The 22,158-nt window shown below is 39.6% G+C and overlaps 1 protein-coding gene across 1 annotated transcript in view; it reads right to left on the minus strand.

Annotated features, from left to right (window-relative positions):
- Positions 1–1,285: 1,285 nt before the first annotated feature.
- Positions 1,286–22,158, minus strand: part of LOC135109464 (uncharacterized) — a 117,643-nt gene continuing 96,770 nt past the window's right edge. Inside the window, exons 6-7 of the mRNA XM_064020843.1 lie at positions 1,779–1,945; positions 1,286–1,377 (exon numbers count right to left, since the gene is read on the minus strand). Coding sequence (XP_063876913.1) covers positions 1,286–1,377; positions 1,779–1,945 — 259 coding nt within the window. The remainder of the gene's footprint in view (positions 1,378–1,778; positions 1,946–22,158) is intronic.

The raw sequence follows: 22,158 nt of genomic DNA on the forward strand, positions 1-22,158 counted from the left end.
TATAACGATCATTGTGCAGTTGTCAGTATTACTGAACTCCTCACCGACATTCAGATTTTCTACTAATTCATCTTTCGTAGCATGCACGAGTTCGGGTTTTGTATAAATTTATGAAGTGAATATAAAATAAATTGCATAATAATTATTATATGAATCGTGTCTGTGGTGCGAGGTGCGTTTCGCCCCAGTTCGTCACCGGTAAATTAGTCACCAAGGACTACAGCGTCGTGTGTGTCACTATCTCGCTAATTTGTTCTGTCGGTTTGGACTGAGAGCTATTGCTAGTTTCGTATCGCAACAATTATTTTTAGTAATATGAATGGAGCATCTACGTTTGCAACACAGGGTTTTGATAACAGGACTGGTTTAAAACTGGTTTTGATATCAAATAAGGTGTATTCGACTTTTCTCCAAATGCCGTGTAACTAGGAATTTTAAATTCAGCCAAATAGTCCCTGACTGCATTTAGCAATGATTTCATGCATTTAGCTATGATTCTGTTACACCGGTTATATCGTAGTTTTTTGGAAACGCTGTTACCTGTAAGTCTAAAAAATGGTTACATAAGCTGAGAGCGTTAAACTAACAAAAAAAAAATTAAAAAAAACATGGGCAGTGGTCGCCTGTGCGTGAGAGGAGCCATGTTTGTTTATTATCTACAAAAGTGCAGATGAACGGCTGTGTGTGTGTGTGTGTGTGTGTGTGTGTGTGTGTGTGTGTGTGTGTGTGTGTGTGTGTGTGTGTGTGTGTGTGTGTGTGTGTGTGTGTGTGTGTGTGAAAGGGCGTGCTCAAGAAATTGTCGATTTTCTAGAAGATAACGATGAAAAGTTGACGAAAAATGTACTAGTGTGACGACGCCTTAAGGAAATAGAAACTTATTTCAATTCGTTCTATAGGTTTTTGCAAACATGTATTATTTTAATTTTTCTCTCATCTAACTGAAGATAAATTTTTGTGGTAAGTAAAACTTGTTTTCAAGGGTTTAGTTTAAAGGTGTCGACCTTTCATTCAAAGATACGAGGAACTTGACGTTCATGTAATCTTTACTATTTAAGGCAAAGATAAAAGTAAAGGTGAGCATCCAGGATATGGACCTTCAAGGAGTTTCTGCAGGCCATCTCACCACAGCTTTTCATTTAAGCTTTAATCAGTTCATTATAGTTATCAGCCTTGTTGTTGCCAAGAAAGCCCTGTACTACAGTAATCAAACACTCCCAAGCTTTTTCTCCTTTTCTGTGAGCTTCTGTAAAAATTTTGAGCACTCCATAATTTTCCTTACTTGTGGTCAGATGAAGATACCAGCTTTCACTTTTGCCTCTGAAAGCTTAGGAAAGAAGTATTGAAGATATTTGAAGGAAGCAGACTCGTTGTCAAGAGCTATAACAAACAGTTTCAAGAGACCGAGGTTGATGTTTAGTGGAGAAAACAAAACCAATGGCTCATATTTGTTTGATATTGTGTTCTCCCACTGTAGTGCCAGTCCTTGGAGGCCAGTGCTTTCTCTCTCTCTCACTCACTCACTCTCACACTCTCACTTACTCACTCACCATTCAGTAACACAGCGTATCTGTGTGTGTGTGTGTGTGCAGGTATATATATATATATATATATATATATATATATATATATATATATATATATATATATATATATATATATATATATATATATATATATATATATAGTGAGTGAGTGAGTGAGTGAGTGGTTATTTTCTAGTAAAAGTCTGAAAACGCTAAAAATCACAAATTTTCGCGAATTTTCGATAACTTTCTGACCTCCAATGTAAACAGAGATAACACCATAGAAGTCTTGCAGTTCAAGGGGCCTGAGCTTGATGTCGAAGACGGTGGAGGTTGAAATGGTCTCCAGGCAATATGAAGCATTCCCAAGTGCAGCACCGTACAGATGTTGCAGGATGCCAGACTCACTCAAGCTGCTGATCCTGTAAAGAGTAGGAATGCACTAATATATTTTATATTTTGCAGAACAAGGCTTACATCTTTGCACCGAATTGTAACGGTGTCATATAATTAATAATAATATGTATTATAATTATTTGCCTAAGTGGATGTATACTTCACATCTCATCTCTAGCTAAAACAGCTTCTATGAAGTTAGGTGTTCTGAGACGTCTCCGCCAGTTTTTCTCATCCCCCCCCAGTTGCTAACTCTGGACAAGGGCCTTATCCGTCCATGTATGGAGTATGCTTAACATGTCTGGGGGGGTTCCACTCATACTGCTCTTCTAGACAGGGTGGAATCAAAAGCTTTTCGTCTCATCGACCCCTCTCCTTTAACTGACTGTCTTCAGCCTCTCTCTCACCGCCGCAATGTTGCATATCTAGCTGTCTTTTACCGCTATTTTCATGCTAACTGCTCTTCTGATCTTGCTAACTGCATGCCTCCCCTCCTTCCGCGGCCTCGCTGCACAAGACTTTCTTCTTTCTCTCACCCCTATTCTGTCCACCTCTCTAACGCAAGAGTTAACCAGTATTTTCAATCATTAATCCCTTTCTCTGGTAAACTCTGGAACTCCGTGCCTGCTTCTGTATTTCCACCTTCCTATGACTTGAATTCCTTCAAGAGGGAGGTTTCAAGACACTTATTCATCAATTTTTGACCACTGCTTTGACCCTTTTATGGGACTGGCATTTCAGTGGGCATATTTTTTTTTATTGAATTTTTGTTGCCCTTGGCCAGTGTCCTTCCTACATAAAAAAAAATAAAAAAATATAATAATGTGTATTGTATTTAGAATTCTTTGCCTAATTAGCAATATAAGTGTATGTATACATGTATGTATAAGTGTAGATAATGGGTGATGGCGGATAAGGGTGGGGCGGACATTATCACCCTCCTACGTCACACACACACACACACACACACACACACACACACACAACACCATAGAAGAACTTTCCATAATTCTTTTATTGCCATCGATAAATAATCGGTAGCACCTACATTTCATTATCTAAGTATTCTCCATATTTAATCTCTCTCTTATCTATTTTAGCATGTATTATTCTTAACTATAAATAGCTTTTTCCCTTGCTTTATTTATGTAATTAGAGATCTATAATTATGAATATATTCATGTACTGTGAGTGCGGTCAACCCGCCCATATTTCAGCTGTCAGCACTTTTCAATGGCGCTAAGCGACCCTTGAGCCGGCTCCAGCAGTTTCTTGCCAGGGTGTAACGCTGTATCACATAAAGGACATCGCCACACCCTTCTCCCAGAACTCTGTATATATATCTAAATATATATATATTTTTATACGTTCACCTTTGACATTCACCTGAAAACCACAAAAAGTCACCTCGAGTGACTTTACATACAACATAAAAGTAAAAAAGTAATTAATAGTGTCCAAGGGTAATTCATAATTTAACCCCACTGGAACAGACTTGTTAAAATATCATTAATGTTAATCACAGGTGCACACACACAAATAAACAAATATATGTATAGATGCATCACGAAAGAATCATACAGATGTACAAAGAATAAAATATTGTGGATATAACAAACACATGCCACAAGTATAACAAGTCCATAAGCTTTCTTTTTTTCTTTGTTCTTCTTCTTCTTCTTCTTCTTCTTCTTCTTCTTCTTCTTCTTCTTCTTCTTCTTTTTAAGATGGGCATCGGTCAAGGAAAACAAAAATGTATATAAAAAAATGAAAAAAAAAGTCACCTGAACCTGGGTGAGTAATTATATAAAAATCAATTAAATCTGCAGAAAGCAATGGATATTACAAACCTTTATACATTTCTTGCCTCGCATAAAACACTGGATTTTTTTTTCTTTTAAAGCGGAAATAGTAAATAGCTTAACAACAACTTCATATTTCAGCTTTAGCTAAAATAGGTTCCATGAAGTTAGGCGTTCTGAGTCGTCTCCACAAGTTTTTCTCATCCACCCAGCTGCTAACTCTGAGACCTTTATCCATCCATATACGGAGTATGCTTCACATGAATACACAGATTGAGTCATTATTTTTAAAGGAATAGTTACTGTGGCATTGACTTTCAATTAGATTTATTAGTTAATGAGGTTAGTTAGTGTCTTTAAGTCAGCCACCTGTTGATGCTTGGTTAAGAAATTAAATTAGGTGTTTTATATTTTCACTTTAACTCTTTGAGAGAGGAGAGAGAGAGAGAGAGAGAGAGAGAGAGAGAGAGAGAGAGAGAGAGAGAGACTCACAAACCGCTGACAATATTAATTTTGAGTTTTGTTTAGAGAGGAGGATGAAGGTAAGGCTGTCTTTTGGGTGGGTGAAAGGAAAATCTGATATATTTGAGTGTCTGCTTGTCAAAAACACCCAAAGACACTCAAAAACACATAAAAAAATGCACACAAATTCTACAAAAACACCCAAACACACTCAAAAAAAAATGCACAAAAATTCTACAGGAACATTTTGTAACAAAAATTCTACAGGAACAGGTTATGATTTCTTTATTCATCCCATTAATTCATTGTTCATTATTTTTTTTCTTGTTTTCTCTTTTTTTTTATTTGTCTAATTCTATTTTATTTAAACTGCATTCACTCTTATTCTCTCTTGTCTCATTTTCTCTCATTTATTTATTCATTTATTGCAGTAATGAGAGAAAGGCTGAAGGCAGTCACAGGAGAGAGAGAGAGAGAGAGAGAGAGAGAGAGAGAGAGAGAGAGAGAGAGAGAGAGAGAGAGAGAGAGAGAGAGAGAGAGAGAGAGAGAGAGAGAATGCACACACACACACACACACACACACACACACACACACACACACACATAAACACCTTCAGTTCTTGAATCAACAATTTGTATCTTCTTTCCATCTTTACCTCTTAACAATCTTAAGCTGCCATTCTGTTGGTCCAATTTGCCATAATTCTTTTTCACTGTGAAATACATATCAGAAATTCTTAGTGTTTTCGTGGTGTGTGTTGAGTAGTGGATGTGTGCAGAAAGGTAGCCAAAGACCTTGAGGAGAGGTGAAAATAAGGAGTTGTTTTTCCTGACTCGTGATCCTTGGTGAGTAATGTTTATGAAGTCTTGTCGTGAGCCTGTAGTATTGCTGTGCTGAGTTTGTCGTGAGCCTCTAGTGTTAGGGTTATAACAAGGGAGATGTAAGCAAAATTCTTAGGATCAGCAACCAGGGTAGAACAAAAAATAACGGGTTCAAGCTTGAAAAATTTAGGTTTAGGAAGGAGATAGGAAAAAATTGGTTCTGAAATAGAGTGATAGATGAGTGGAACGGACTCAGTAATCATGTAGTTAGTGCTAGGACACTAGAGAGCTTTAAGAGAAGATTAGACAAGTTTATGGATGGGGATAGCAGATGGAAATTGGTAGGTGTGTTTCATACAGGGACTGCCACGTGTAAGCCTGGTCGCTTCTTGCAGCTTCCCTTATTTCTTATGTTTATCTTATGAAAGAAAGAGGTTCTACTCATACCGCTCTTTTAGACAGGATGGAATCAAAAGCTCTTCGTCTTATCAACTCCTTTCCTCAAACTGGCTGTCTTGAGCCTCTCTTCTCATCGTCGTTGCATCTCTTGCTATCTTCTACCGCTATTTTCATACCAAGTGCTCTTCTGATCTTGCAGACTCCATGCATTCTCCTCTTCCAGCGGCCTCGCTGCACAAGACTTTCTTCTTTCTCTCATTCCTATTCTGTCCAACTCTCTAATGCAAGAGTTAGCCAGTATTCTCAATCATTCATCCCTTTTCTGGTAAACACTGGAACTTCCTGTATTTCCACCTTCCTATGACGAACTATTTCAAGAGGGAGGTTTCAAGACACTTATCGTATATTTTTTTGTCTACCGCATATATATATATATATATATATATATATATATATATATATATATATATATATATATATATATATATATATATATATATATATATATATATATATATATATATATATATATATATATATATATATATATATATATATATATATATAATTTTTTTTTTTTTTTTTTTTTCGCGTGAGTATGAATATTTTAGATTAATAAGACCTGTTAGTTTTAGACCTTGTATGAATGATTTAATCTTTTATGAAAACACACAAGACAAATTTCATGTATGTTACGTGACCAATAAATATTATTATTATTATTATTATTATTATTATTCAACTCTGTTCGGGGACCGGTACCTCGGTGGACCTTTTTTTTTTTTTCTTTTATTGCAGTTTTGTTGCCCTTGACCGGTGCTCCTCCTACATTGGAAAAAAAAAAATGCAGTTCTTCTGATGATGAAAGAAAGCTTTCGTCTTATCAATTCCTCTACTAACTTACTATCTTCATCCTCTCCCTCATCGCCGCAGTGTTGCATCTCTTGCTATCTTCTACCGGTATTTTTACGCTAGCTACTCCTCTGATATTGCTAAGTGCTTACCTCCCCTCCTCCTATGGCCTTGCTGCACAAGACTTTCTATTTTTTCTCACCCCTATTCTGTCCACCTCTCTAATGCAAGAGTTAACCAGTATTCTCAATAATTCATACGATTACTTCTGACTCTTTGGGGACTAGCACTTCAGTGGGACTTACTTTTAATTTTGTTACCCTTGACCGATGCCCCACCTACATGAAAAAAAAAAAGGCACAGTCACAACATTGTAGCAAGCAGAAATGTATACTTCGGATGTCCGCATTCGCATCTACTGACCATATGTATAGTTTTTAGCATCCGCATTCGCATCCGTAGTTCTGATAAACTGAATATACGCATGCACATCCGCATTTCTGATGAAGTAGATATCCGCATCCGGATCTACATTTGCGATGAAAAGAATATCCGCATGCGCATCCGCACCACACACAAAAAGGATGTGGTGAATATATGTTGTACATTATCGACTAGAGTACAAATCTTGCAAAGCTAAAGAAAATTTATTAATGCATGTTTATTTAATTATCTACCAAAATTACATTTCTTTTAAAATTCACATAGTGACAATGTATGTATCATAAAAATGTGTAAATGTTTTTTTTTTTTTTCATGTAGGATGGACACTGGCCAAGGACAACAAAAATCCAATAAAAACAAAAATGCCCACTGAAAAGCCAGTCCCATAAAAGGGTCAAAGCAGAGGTCAAAAACTGATGAATAAGTGTCTTGAAACCTCCCTCTTGAAGGAATTCAAGTCATAGGAAGGTGGAAACACAGAAGCAGGCAGGGAGTTCCAGAGTTTACCAGAGAAAGGGATGAATGATTGAGAGTACTGGTTAACTCTTGCGTTAGGGAGGTGGACAGAAAAGGGGTGAGAGAAAGAAGAAAGTCTTGTGCAGCGAGGCCGCGGGAGGAGGGGAGGCATGCAGTTAGCAAGATCAGAAGAGCAGTTAGCATGAAAATAGCGGTAGAAGACAGCTAGAGATGCAGCATTGCGGCGGTGAGAGAGAGGCTGAAGACAGTCAGTTAGAGGAGAGGAGTTGATGAGACGAAAAGATTTTCATTCAACCCAGTCTAGAACAGCAGTATGAGTGGAACCCCCCCAGACATGTGAAGCATACTCCATAGATGGACGGATGTTGTACAGAGTTAGCAGCTAGGGGGGTGAGAAAAACTGGCGGAGACGTCTCAGAACACCTAACTTCATAGAAACTGTTTTTAGCTAGAGATGAGATGTGAAGTTTCCAGTTCAGATTATAAGTAAAGGACAGACCAAGGATGTTCAGTATAGAAGAGGGGGACAGTTGAGTGTGACTGAAGAACCGGGGATAGTTGTCTGGAAGGTTGTGTCGAGTTGATAGATGGAGGAATTAAGTTTTTGAGGCATTGAACAATACCAAGTTTGTTTTGCCCCAATCAGAAATTTTAGAAAGATCAGAAGTCATGCGTCTGTGGCTTCCTTGCGTGAAATGTTTACCTCCTGAAGGATTGGACGTTTATGAAAAGACATGGAAAAGTGCAAGGTTGTATCATCAGCGTAGGAGTGGATAGGACAAGAAGTTTAGTTTAGAAGATCATTAATGAATAATAAGAAGAGAGTGGGTGACAGGACAGAACCCTGAGGAACACCACTGTTAATAGATCTAGGAGAAGAACAGTGACCGTCTACCACAGCAGGAATAGAACGGTCAGAAAGGAAACTTGAGATGAAGTTACAGAGAGAAGGAGAGAAGCCGTAAAAGGGTAGTTTGGAAATCAAATCTTTGTGCCAGACTCTATCAAAAGCTTTTGTTATGTCCAAGGCAACAGCAAAAGTTTCACCAAAATCTCTAAAAGAGGATGACCAAGACTCAGTAAGGAAAGAAAGATGATCACCAGTAGACGGAAACCATACTAGCGATCAGATAGAAGGTTGTGAAGTGATAGATGTTTAAGAATCTTCCTGTTGAGGATAGATTCCAAAACTTTAGATAGGCAGAAAATTAAAGCAATAGGACGGTAGTTTGAGGGATTAGAACGGTCACCCTTTTTTAGGAACAGGTTGAATGTAGGCAAATTTCCAGCAAGAAGGAAAGGTAGATGTTGACAGACAGAGATGAAAGAGTTTGACTAGGCAAGGTGCAAGCACGGAGCCACAGTTTCGGAGAACAATAGGAGGGACCCCATCAGGTATATAAGCCTTCCGAGGGTTAAGGCCAGCGAGGGCATGGAAAACATCATTGCGAAGAATTTTAATAGGTGGCATGAAGTAGTCAGAGGGTGGAAGAGATACCTCCAAGGTAGAGTTTTTAGCAAAGGTTTGAGCGAAGAGGTCAGCTTTAGAAATAGATGTGATAGCAGTGGTGCCATCTGGTTGAAATAGAGGAGGGAAAGAAGAAGCAAAGTTATTGGAAATATTTTCGGCTAGATGCCAGAAGTCACGAAGGGAGTTAGATCTTGAAAGGTTTTTGGCTAGTTGGAGATCAGACTTGGCATGGTTCCGGGCAGAAATATAAAGTGCATGAGATTCTGGTGATGGAAGGCTTAAGTACATACCTTTTGTGGGCCACCTCTCTATCGTGTATAGCACGAGAACAATCAGTGTTAAACCAAGGTTTAGAAGGTTTAGGACGAGAAAATGAGTGAGCAATGCACGCCTCCATGCCAGACACTATCACTTCTGTTATGCGCTCAGCACACAAAGAAGGGTCTCTGACACGGGAGCAGTAGTCATTCCAAGGAAAATCAGGAAAATACCTCAGGTTCCCCCAACTAGCAGAGGCTAAACGCCAGAGGCACTTTCGCTTAGGGGGATCCTGAGGAGGGATTGGAGCGATAGGACAAGATACAGATATGAGATTGTGATCGGAGGAGCCTAACGGAGAAGAAAGTGCGACAGCATAAGCAGAAGGATTTGAGGTCAGGAAAAGGTCAAGAATGTTGGGTGTATCTCCAAGACGGTCAGGAATACGAGTAGGGTGTTGCACCAATTGCTCTAGGTCATGGAGGCTAGCAAAGTTGTATTCTAGTTCACCAGGATGGTCAGTGAAGGGAGAGGAAAGCTAAAGCTGGTGGTGAACACTGAAGTCTCCAAGAATGGAGATCTCTGCAAAAGGGAAGAGGGTCAGAATGTGCTCCACTTTGGAAGTTGAGTAGTCAAAGAATTTCTTATAGTCAGAGGAGTTAGGTGAGAGGTATACAGCACACATAAATTTAGTATGAGAGTGACTCTGTAGTCGTAGCCAGATGGTGGAAAACTCGGAAGATTCAAGAGCGTGGGCACGAGAGCAGGTTAAGTCATTGCGCACATAAAAGCAGCATCCAGCTTTGGATAAAAAATGAGGGTAGAGAAAATAGGAGGGAATAGAAAAGGGACTACTGTCAGTTGCCTGAGACACCTGAGTTTCAGTGAGGAAAAGAAGATGAGGTTTAGAAGAAGAGAGGTGGTGTTCTACAGATTGAAAATTAGATCTTAGACTGCGAATGTTGCAGAAGTTAATGAAGAAAAAGTTGAGGGGGGTGTCAAGACACTTAGGGTCGTCGACAGAAAGGCAGTCCGACCTGGTGACATTTATGGTCCCCTCCCCATATGGGGACTCCGAGGCTGGTGTAGGAGTCGCCATGATTTTAAAATTTTTGAGTGAAGGGTGTGTGTTATTAGGTGCTTGTAGTTTCGTGTGGAGGAAGAGAGTTGTCTTTAGAGGGCAGGCTGTGACTGCCCCCTTGTGCTGTGAGACACAAAGGGAAACGTTCAGTGAGGTCACAGCTGGGTTTAATGATAAGTTCACAGCACCCCCTGAACAGTGCTTTAGACCTCACTAGGAGTAATTATCATTTCGGCAGGTGGCTACTGCCTCCTTCTCCTCTCACATAATTTTTTTGATATATATATATATATATATATATATATATATATATATATATATATATATATATATATATATATATATATATATATATATATATATATATATATTAAAAAATCTGCAAAGCCCCTCTCTGCGACTCAGTAACAACACCGGTACCAGCTGCCACTCCTCTCGGGTCAGTTTCCCTAGGCTACACCATGTAGTTTTTTGCAGGACAAATACAAACGAGTTCAGGCCACTCGTTAGCCGTAAACAGATACCCAGAAGCGGTATTAACAGAGAGAGAGAGAGAGAGAGAGAGAGAGAGAGAGAGAGAGAGAGAGAGAGAGAGAGAGAGAGAGAGAGAGCTCTCAGCCGAAACTTCATGTTTAGGGTCGTGCTTAACTTCCCAAATCGTGCTAAACCTAGTGCTTACGGCGCCGAAAAGTTAAGACTGTTGCGGAGGTTGTCTGACTTTCTGCTAAAGGCTAATCGTAGGCTGAACAATCAAAGATGGCCGACCGTCGTGCCCAAGCCTTCCACCTCAAGAATTATCAGCCCCTTAACGATGTTCTCAGTGACCTCGGTGACTCTGAAATGTTGAAAGTATATATAGACTAGACCTGCAGGAATGTTATTTGTGACAGATTTGGCGGGGAATGTCTTGGAGATTCCCACAGGAAGGAGTGATGCAGTGACACTAGCAATTAAAACAATAATTAGTGTTATTTAACCAATAGGAAATACAGCTCTGCAACAATAATGACTTTGGGCCTTCCTGTATCCTACTGTCAACGTGTTTCATTTACTTCTCAGTAATAGAGGCCCAAGCGGCTTTCTTTGTGCCGCTGAGTGAGTGAGGCACTTAAGGCTACTTCTTTCCTCAAATACTGACTGGACGAAGATGGCAAATCTCGTTATAGGTTCAGTTGATTTTCCTTTATTGCCTTTCTTGGCCTTAGGGGTCATTATCTCCCTTACACTAAAGAAAAAGGATAGGGAAATTGGAGCTACTGAGTGGAAGCGACGTGGTACCGCTGAATCAAATTCGTAACACACGCCTTGCGTGGGGCCTAATTTACTTACTAAAAAAAAAAAAAAAAAACAGTCATGAACTCATATCCTTACAAAATCGAAGATAAAATATTATATATATATATATATATATATATATATATATATATATATATATATATATATATATATATATATATATATATATATATATATATATATATATATATATATATATATATATATATATATATAATAGTGCTTTAAACACTATTATGAGATAAGCACGAGTCTAAGCTGAAGGCTGAGCAGAAAGCTAAGAATTTTTGTTAATACTGCATCAGCCCCTCATCCACTTACTCGTATGGCTCATAAAACCAGAATAACGTGAATATACCAATCCTTACAAAACATACGTCCTACTCGTCTAAAATCGACTCGCCAACTGTATAACTTAGGTGTGTCTGTCCCGTGGGGAAGCACTTTCTTTTTCCTCTCTTGGATTATCATATTTGTCTATGTTAATCCTTTCATTCCTGTTTCGCTCGCTTTAAATGTTATCTTCTGTTAGCTCCCATTGTGTACCTATGTATGATCTGTAGCAAATAAATAGAGACTGATCTCCCCATTGGGGGCAGTCAAGAGGCAATTAAGGGAGAGGGCAGTAATTTGAGTGCAGGATTGGATCACACTCTGTATCATCTATACCTCAAATAAATTTCCAGCGCTTCAATATTAAGTCATTCACCCCCATATACCTATATATTCTATAGGAGGCAGAATGGGCTTAACATAATTCTGGTAGCTGGTGTTTCAACACTACACGCCTCCTAAACCACCTTGTGTCCTGACCCCGAATTTCTTCCTCCTGCAATGCCTTCTTCGACCTGGTTCCTGCTCACGCCGCTGTCCGTAGCGCCTGGTCTCCTTGCCTCGTCATCCCGCGGCGTCTCTAACCTCCCTTCTCCAACGGCGTGTGTTTCCATGCGCTCCTCACTGTCGCTCCCTGTGCCTCGTTTACGCCTAGCTATGGCATCGCTCTCTTACTTCACTACGACGCCGCTCTCCTGCCGTTCCTTAGATGCCCCTACTTCCTACAACGCACCCTGCATCTCCTGGGGCGTCACTCCTGTCCTGCAGTGCCCCCTGGACTTTCTGAGAAGAGCCCTATCGTCTGCGTCGCCCACATAATCTCCCGGCTGTACCTAACCTCTCAGGCGTCCTCTTTGTCACGCCTCCACCGGGCGCCTCAAATATCCTCCTGGCCTCCCCTCGTCCTGTCTCATCGCCGCTTCTCCCCATCTACTCGTCACAATGACTCCTGCATCTAGAGCGACTTTCGCGGGTTTTCCTTCAAGCTTTTTCACCGCGACACGCGCCTCGCCGTGTACAATTATATATTTTATGTGTGCTCCCATTTTTGTACATACACTGTATAACCAAATGTCTAAATAACACAACTTTATTGGTCATTCTAACTCTGCATCTATTTTTGAAGGCTCAGTGCGTACAAAAACTTTTTTTTATTCCTAGGACCTCATTTTTGTGCCTCACTCCGTTGGCGCACCCCTGCATTCCTTTCCTTTCAAAAAGAGACACGCTGGCCATCCTCGTCCCTCAGATAAGTTTCTACATACTCTTTTGTACTACCCGATTTATTTCAGTGTTTGGGTTATAATACTATGGTACCTTTCTTTCATTCGACTGCACCCTTTTCATTGCATTAGTGTATGAATAAATCTCCTTTCAGCGACTGCTTTCGTTACCTTATGATGCTGCATCTCAGCTCACACTACAAACTGCCACCTTTGCCTTCACGATGGTTTTAAATCCTGCCTACTTACCCGTCTTCAGTTGCAAAGCCAGTTCTTGTTTGAAATATTATTCCCTGAGGTCGATTACTATTCCGTTCCCGTCGCGATGTATTATTACTAATGGCCTTATTACTCTATGCGTTCGACGAACACCGTCTCCTTCTCTGATCCTTTTTTGTATATATTTTGCGTGTTTTATCACCTATTTTATACTCCTCATTATGTGTGTATATGTAATTTTGCCTCGTTTATATTGTATACTATTTTTTTTTTCTCTATCCATCTCTCTCTTTTCGCTCGTGACCCTGCCACTAGTTAATGTACATACTCCACACACACACACACACACACACACACACACACACACATATATATATATATATATATATATATATATATATATATATATATATATATATATATATATATATATATATATATATATTCTCTCTCTCTCTCTCTCTCTCTCTCTCTCTCTCTCTCTCTCTCTCTCTCTCTCTCTCTGCCCATTGAATGTATAAAATTGATTTACATGTCAACAGTATATCTACATTTGTTGTATTGTTGTGCTGTGTGGGGTGGAACATTTAAAACTTTAATTAACAATCTTTTTCTCACATAGAAGAAAATGCTTCGTATTATGTTCTACCGTCACCGTTATGATCACACTTCTCTTCTCTTCACTGAACACAAAATACTTAAGCTCCATGACATCATAAAATTACAGACCATTTCATTTGTACATGCATTGCTAAATTCCTTCCCTTACACTGTGGCTTCCAACCAATAACAAGAAACAGACAAAACCTCCGTATTCCGCTGTGCCGCACCGACCATGCACAGCAGTGTCTTGGTGCGGGGCAGCAGGCTCTGGAACACGCTGCCACAGGATGTTAAAGGCATCACCCAACGGGACTCTTTTAAGAAAAAACTAAAAATAACACTTCTTCATAACACCCAGCAATGACAACTATAACTTGTGTCTAGTGATTTCAGTGCACTACACTTATTCATTTCTTATTACCCTATATATTAATGTATGTTGTTAGTATTATTATTAATATTATTATTGTTATTAATATTACTTTTTAGGGTATTATTATTATTATTATTATTATTATTATTATTATTATTACTATTATTATTATTATTATTATTATTATTACTATTATTATTATTATTATTATTATTATTATTATTATTATTATTACTATTATTATTATTATGTCAATATTATTGTTATTATCACTTATTATCATTATTATTATTATTATTATTATTATTGTTATTATTATTATTATTATTATTATTATTATTATTATTATTATTATTATTATTATTATTTTCTACAATATATATTATTTTAATAGACAATGAACCACATCACATGTACCTGCTCAATTTACAAATAGTAAATGGTCCGTAGTAAAGCTTCGGCTTATCAGACCATAGGCTATAAAATTGTACATATTTGTACATAAATGTTTTTCTAAGAGGCCAATAAAATATTTTGTATCTTGTATCTCTCTCTCTCTTTCTCTCTCTCTCTCTCTCTCTCTCTCTCTCTCTCTCTCTCTCTCTCTCTCTCTCTCTCTCTCTCTTTCTCTCTCTCTCTCTCTTTATTTTGTTTTTTTACGAGAGTCACTGGCCAAAGGACACAAAAAAGAGGGAAAAAAAACTCCAACTGAGGTGCCAGTTCAAAAAGAGATGCCAAGAGGATCATCGAAAATTGAAGGGTTCTTCAAAGCTCCCTCTTGAAAGAGTTCAAATCACATAAATAAGGAAATACAGAAGCAGACACGGGGTTCCAGAATTGACCAAAGAAATGACCAAATGACTGAGAAAACTGGATATCTCTTGCATTAAAGAGTTGGATAGAATAGTGATGAGAGAAAGAAGAGTCTTGAGAAGCGAGGCCGCGGGAGCATGGGAGGAATGCAGTTAGCAAAGATCAGAAAAGCATTTAGCATGAAAATAGCGGTAGAAGATAGCAAAAGATGCAACATTGCGGCGATGAGAAAAAGGCTGAAGACGGTCAGTTACAGGAGAGGAGTCGATAAGACGAAAAGCTTTTCATTCAATAATGTCTAAAATAGCAGTATGAGTAGAACCCCTATACATGTGAAACATACTTTATGCATGGACGGATAAAAAACCTGTACAGAGTTAGCAGCTTGTGGGATGAAAAAAGAAAAAAAAAAAAAAAAAACTGGCGTAGACGACTCAGAACGCCTAAATTCATAGAACAAGTTTTAGCTAGAGATGAGATTTGAAGTTTCCCGTTTTGATTATGATTTAAGGACAGACCATGGATATTCAGTGAAGAAGAGGGGGACAGTTAAGTGTGACTGAAGAAGAGCGGATAGTTGTCTGAAAGGTTGTATCGAGTTGACATATAAAGAAATTAAGTTTTTGAGGCATTGAACAATAGTATGTTTCCTCTGCCTAGATCACAAATTTTAGAGAGATCAGAAGTCAGGCGTTCTATGGAGTCCCAGCGCAAATTGTTTACTTTCTAAAGTGTTGAACGTCAATGAAAAGAGGTGGATATCACGTGGACGTGGATATCAGGGTGATATCATCAGCGTAGGAGTGGATACGATAAGAAGTTTGGTTTAGAAGATCATTGATGAATGATAGAAAGAAAGTTGTTGACAGGACAACCCTGCGGAACACTAATGTTAATAGATTTAGGAGATCGGTAACCGTCTACCATAACAACAATAGAACGGTCAAAAAGGAAACTTGAGGTGAAGTTACAAATAAAGGGATCGAAGCCGTAGAAGGAGAGTTTGGAAATCAAAGCTTTGTGACAGACTTTATCAAAACGTTTTTATATGTCTAAAGCAACAACAAAATCTCTAAACGAGGATAACTAAAACTCAGTAAGGAAAGCCGAAAGATCACCAGTAGAGCGGTCTTGACGGAATCCATACTGGCAAGGAGACAGAAGGTTGTGAAGTCATTAATGTTTAAGAATCTTTCAGCTCTGTCTGTCAACATCTACCTTTTCTTCTTGCTGGAAGTTTGCTTACATTCAGTCTGTTCCTAAAATGGGTGACCGTTCTAATCCCTCAAACTACCGTCCTATTGCTTTAATTTCCTGCCTATCTAGAGTTTTTTAATCTATCCTCAACAGGAAGATTCTTAAACATCTATCACTTCACAACCTTCTATCTGATGGCCAGTATGGGTTCCGTCAAGGCCGCTCCACTGGTGATCTGCCTTTCCTTACTGAGTCTCGGTCATCATTTTTTTTGAGATTTTGGTGAATTTTTTGCTGTTGCCTTGGGCATATCAAAACCTTTTCATCGAGTCTGGCACAAGCTTTGATTTCCAAACTACCCTCCTGCTGCTTCTATGCTTCTCTCTGTAACTTCATCTCAAGTTTCCTTCCTGATCATTCTATTGCTCTTGTGGTAGACGGTCACTGTTCTTCTCCTAAATCTATTAACATTGGTGTTCCTCAGGGTTATATCCTGTCACTCACTCTCTTCTTATTATTCATTAATGATCTTCTAAACCAAACTTCTTGTCTTATCCACTCCTACGCTGATGGTACCACCCTGCACTTTTCCATGTCTTTTTATAGACGTCCATCCCTTCAGGAAGTAAACATTTCACGCGAGGAAGCCACAGAACGCTTAACTTCTGATCTTTCTAAAATTTCTGATTGGGACAAAACAAACTTGGTATTGTTCAATGCCTCAAAAACACAATTCCTCCATCTATCAACTCGACACAACCTTCCAGACAATTATCCCCTCCTCTTCAATGACACTCAACTGTCCCCCTCTTATACACTGAACATCCACGGTCTGTCCTTTACTTATAATCTAAACTGCAAACTTCACATCTCATCTCTAGCTAAAACAGCTTCTATGAAGTTAGGTGTTCTGAGACGTCTCCGCCAGTTTTTCTCACCCCTCCCCCCAGCTGCTAACTGTGTACAAGGGCCTTATCCGTCCATGTATGGAGTATGCTTCACATGTTTAGGGGGGATTCCACTCATACTGCTCTTCTAGACAGGATGGAATCAAAAGCTTTTCGTCTCATCAACTCTTCTCCTCTAACTGACTGTCTTCAGCCTTTCTCTCATCGCCGCAATGCTGCATCTCTAGCTGTCTTCTACCGCAGTTTTCATGCTAACTGCTCTTCTGATCTTGCTAACTGCATGCCTCCCGTCCTCCCGCGCCTTCGTTGCACAAGACTTTCTTCTTTCTCTCACACCTATTCTGTCCACCTCTCAAATGCAATAGTTAACTAGTATTCTCAATCATTCGTCCTTTTCTCTGGTAAACTCTGGAATTCCCTGCCTGTTTCTGTATTTCCACCTTCCTATAACTTGTATTCCTTCAAAAGGGAGGTTTCAAAACACTTATTCTTCAATTTTTAACTACTGCTTTGGAACCTTTTATGGGACTGGCATCTTAGTAGGCTTTTTTTTTTTATTGGGTTTTTGTTGGTCTTGGCCAGTGTCTCTTCCAAAAAAAAAAAAAAAAAAAGAGTTAAAGGGTTTGACTAGGCAAGGTGGCATCATTGAAGCGAGGGAGGAGGGGAGGAGCGAGTCAGAGCTATCCTGAAAACAGCTGGGTGATGATGCTACATAGCATCTTACAGGAGTACTTTTAATGACCGCAATAATGCTGTCGTGTAATGCTTTTTAATATGATTTGTCTTGCTATAAAATACTGTAATATTCCACACCTTGCAGAAAACAAGATTAAACCATTCATAATTTGACCAAGTGGCACCTCCGAGGCTGCGACAATGCAACCGTCTCTCCATCACCTCATAGCTACGCGCATAGCACACCTGTAAATCCCATACATTTTTAACTCCTCTGATGGGTAAACAGAGCCTTAAAGCGCATATGTGTATAGAATATTTCCTACTTAGAGTTACACGTTCTTTCACCTCTTTCAGTATTTGCAGAAACTCGCGTTATAGGCTGTGTGTGTGTGTGTGTGTGTGTGTGTATATATATATATATATATATATATATATATATATATATATATATATATATATATATATATATATATATATATATATATATATATATATATATATATATATATATATAAGCCTTCCGAGGGTTTAGGCCAGCGAGGGCATGGAAAACATCATTGCGAAGAATTTTAACAGGTGGCATGAAGTAGTCAGAGGGTGGAGGAGAGGGAGAAACAAGCCCAGAATCGTCCAAGGTAGCGTTTTTAGCAAAGGTTTGAGCAAAGAGTTCAGCTTTAGAAATAGATGTGATAGCAGTGGTGCCATCTAGTTGAAGTAGAGGAGGGAAAGAAGAAGAAGCAAAATTATTCTAGATATTTTTGGCTAGATGCCAGAAATCACGAGGGGAGTTAGATCTTGAAAGGTTTTGACATTTTCTGTTAATGAAGGAGTTTTTGGCTAGTTGGAGAACAGACTTGGCATGGTTCCGGGCAGAAATATAAAGTGCATGAGATTCTGGTGATGGAAGGCTTAAGTACCTTTTGTGTGCCACCTCTCTATCATGTATAGCACAAGAACAAACTGTGTTAAACCAAGGTTTAGAAGGTTTAGGACGAGAGAAATAGTGAGGAATGTATGCCTCCATGCCAGACACTATCACCTCTGTTATGCGCTCAGCACATAAAGACGGGTCTCTGACACGGAAGCAGTAGTCATTCCAAGGAAAATCAGCAAAATACCTCCTCAGGTCCCCCCCAACTAGCAGAGGCAAAACGCCAGAGGCACCTTCGCTTAGGGGGATCCTGAGGAGGGATTGGAGTGATAGGACAAGATAAAGATATGAGATTGTGATCGGAGGAGCCCAACGGAGAAGAAAGGGTGACAGCATAAGCAGAAGAATTAGAGGTCAGGAAAAGGTCAAGAATATTGGGCGTATCTCCAAGACGGTCAGGAATACGAGTAGGGTGTTGCACCAATTGCTCTAGGTCATGGAGGATAGCAAAGTTGTAGGCTAGTTCACCAGGATGGTCAGTGAAGGGAGAGGAAAGCCAGAGCTGGTGGTGAACATTAAAGTCTCCAAGAATGGAGATCTCTGCAAAAGAGAAGAGGGTCAGAATGTGCTAATTGAAGGAAAGTAGATTAAAGAATGTCGGCAGACCTCGTTGCTATTTTTTAGAGTGTGTGTGACTCTTGTGGTGTGTGGTGTTGACCTGGTCTGTGTTTTTTTTTTTTTTCGCTTTTTGCTTTGCTTGTAGAAAGATTGAGAATACTGAAGAGTTTGGACAGAAGACGTAAAAGAAAGGAAATTGAAGGAAAGTAGTAGATTAAAAATTGTGGGCAGACCACATTGCTATTTTTTAAATGAAGTTGTGCAAGTGTGGTTGGCGTTTTTTTTTTTTTTTTGTAGAAAGATTAATAATATTGAAGAGTTTGGACAGAAGTAAAAGAAAGGAAACTGAAGGAGAGTAGTAGATTAAAGATTGTGGGCAGACCACAACTTGATAAATCAGTCACAGCATGGCTTCACGAAGGGGAAGTCTTGCCTGACAAACTTGTTAAGTTTTTACAGTAAGGTGTACGAGGCAGTAGGTAATGGTGATAGTTATGATATCTTATATCTGGACTTTAGTAAAGCATTTGACAAGGTACCTCATCAAAGGCTCCTGAGAAAGGTTAGGGCACACGGGATAGATGGGAAGGTGTTAGGCTGGATAGGGTCATGGCTTAGTGACAGGCGACAGAGAGTGGTAATAAACGGCTCGAAATCCGAGTGGGGTCATGTAATTAGTGGGGTGCCACAGGGATCAGTATTAGGGCCATTGTTATTTCTAATGTATATCAATGACTTGGATAGTGGAATTAGTAGTGATGTTAGTAAATTTGCGGATGACACAAAGATAGGTAGATTAATTAGGTCAGAATTGGATGCCATCGCCTTGCAGGCAGATTTAGATAGAATGAATGAATGGACGGATAAATGGCAAACGCAATTTAACATCAATAAATGCAAAGTGCTTAGCGTAGGTAGAGGAAACCCACACAATAGGTACACATTAAACAACCAAACTCTGGTAGGTACAGGGTACGAGAAAGATTTAGGAGTTACAGTTAACTCTGAACTCCGTCTAGGAAAACAATGCATAGAAGCCAGAAACAGGGCAAATAGGGTACTAGGATTCATTTTTAGGAGAGTTAAAAGTAGAAGGCCAGAAGCAATATTAAAGTTATACTTGGTGCTGGTCAGACCTCATCTAGACTACGCTGTGCAGTTCTGCTCCCCACATTACAGGAAAGATATAGGTCTATTAGAATCAATATAGAGGAGAATGACTAAAAGGATACATTGGATGAGGAGCATTCCTTACGAGGCGAGGTTGAAGCTGTTAAATTTACATTCTTTAGAGAGACGTAGGTTATGAGGGGACCTGATAGAAGTCTTTAAGTGGTATAAGGGTTATAACAAGGGAGATGTAAGCAAAATTCTTAGGATCAGCAACCAGGATAGAAAAAGAAATAACGGGTTCAAGCTTGAAAAATTTAGATTTAGGAAGGAGATAGGAAAAAATTGGTTCTCAAATAGAGTGGTAGATGAGTGGAACGGACTCAGTAATCATGTAGTTAGTGCTAGGACACTAGAGAGCTTTAAGAGAAGATTAGACAAGTTTATGGATGGGGATAGCAGATGGAAATAGGTAGGTGTGTTTCATACAGGGACTGCCAAGTGTAAACCTGGTCGCTTCTTGCAGCTTCCCTTATTTCTTATGTTCTTATGTTCTTATGTGAGTGTCGAGTCGTGGTCAGCGTTTGGTAAGCGGGCTGGTTATATACCGTCTTAGCGGATCACAGGGACGAGAGAGCGGAGCGGAGCGCGGTGATTGGCTCGCCTGTGTCAACTAGTGACTCGCTGAGTCCCTTTGCGTCTTGCTGTGGGAAGCACTTGGAAGTTATCTGCTTGCCTGTTGATTGAACTTGCCTTTGTTGTTATGCATATTGCTTCTAGGAAGAAGAGACGTCAATAGTCACTTTCCCTGTCAAGTACTATTGTTTTACTTTCCAAATCTTGATGAGTGAGACTTGAGCTATGTTTGGCAGCGTAGTGGTCTTTGATAGCGCCGTTGGATATGTGGCAGGTGAGACGCCAAGATAGGGAGGTCTTCGTCATTCCATTCTAAGAACGAGGCCCACGCTCCTCACTGTTGCAAGTGTGCTGGTTAATTACGTGGTCTTCCTTTAAGGGCGTCTTGGTTGTGTTGGGTCGGTTTCGGAGTAATAGATGGGATGAATGTCTTTCTTGTTTTGTAGTAGATAATAAGCTTGGTCTCTTGTTCTGCGTCGGCAGGGTGCACGTTCTTGTTTATTATGCTTTTTATTATTTTTTCGTCTATCTTGTGCTCAGTTGACATGAAGTTTCTGTAGAATAACTTGATGTCTTTTTTTGTTTCTCCTGTGCTTCTGCGTTTTGTCATTTTATTTATCCATATACGTCTTAATGACGCTTGATACGTCGGAAATACGGTATCCGTTGTTAACGAGTACTTGGGGTGACCCGTTCTATCTCTTGGTGGGTGTCACTCTGCCTTGTTGCAGTCAGCCCAAGCACTATGACTCAAAGATGATCCTGACTCTGGCTTGCCCAAACCCTCGCCAGCAGTGTGACGGGCCTCTGGGCACTCTGTCCCCACTGCACCCGGCACCCCTCTCTCGGTGGCCCTGCCTTATTGCAATCGATCCCAGGAGCTACAGAGGGCTTCGCCTTGCCATGGAGAGAGTAATAATATTAAATGAGTCAGGCATTTCATCAGCCTCCACATCTGGAATGGGATCCACAGATGGGGACTGTACCCAAACTGTCCCACCTGCCAGGTCATTCCCTAAAAGGAACTCAACATCAGACATTGGCAGGTCCTCTGCTACGACCACTTGCGCCTCTGTGGTCACGATAATTCCTCATAGTGAGTTCTAAAGCACTGGATTAGGGGGTGCTGTGAACTTATCATTAAACCCAGCAGTGACCTCATTGAACGTTCCCTTTGCGTCTCATAACACAAGGGGGCAGTCACAGCCTGCTCTCTAAAGACAGCTCTCTTTCTCCACACAAAACTTAAAGCACCTAATAACACACACACCCTTCACTCAAAAAATAAAAATT

This window comes from Scylla paramamosain, chromosome 19, assembly GCF_035594125.1.
Source record: "Scylla paramamosain isolate STU-SP2022 chromosome 19, ASM3559412v1, whole genome shotgun sequence".
In the NCBI taxonomy this organism is placed as follows: domain Eukaryota; kingdom Metazoa; phylum Arthropoda; class Malacostraca; order Decapoda; family Portunidae; genus Scylla; species Scylla paramamosain.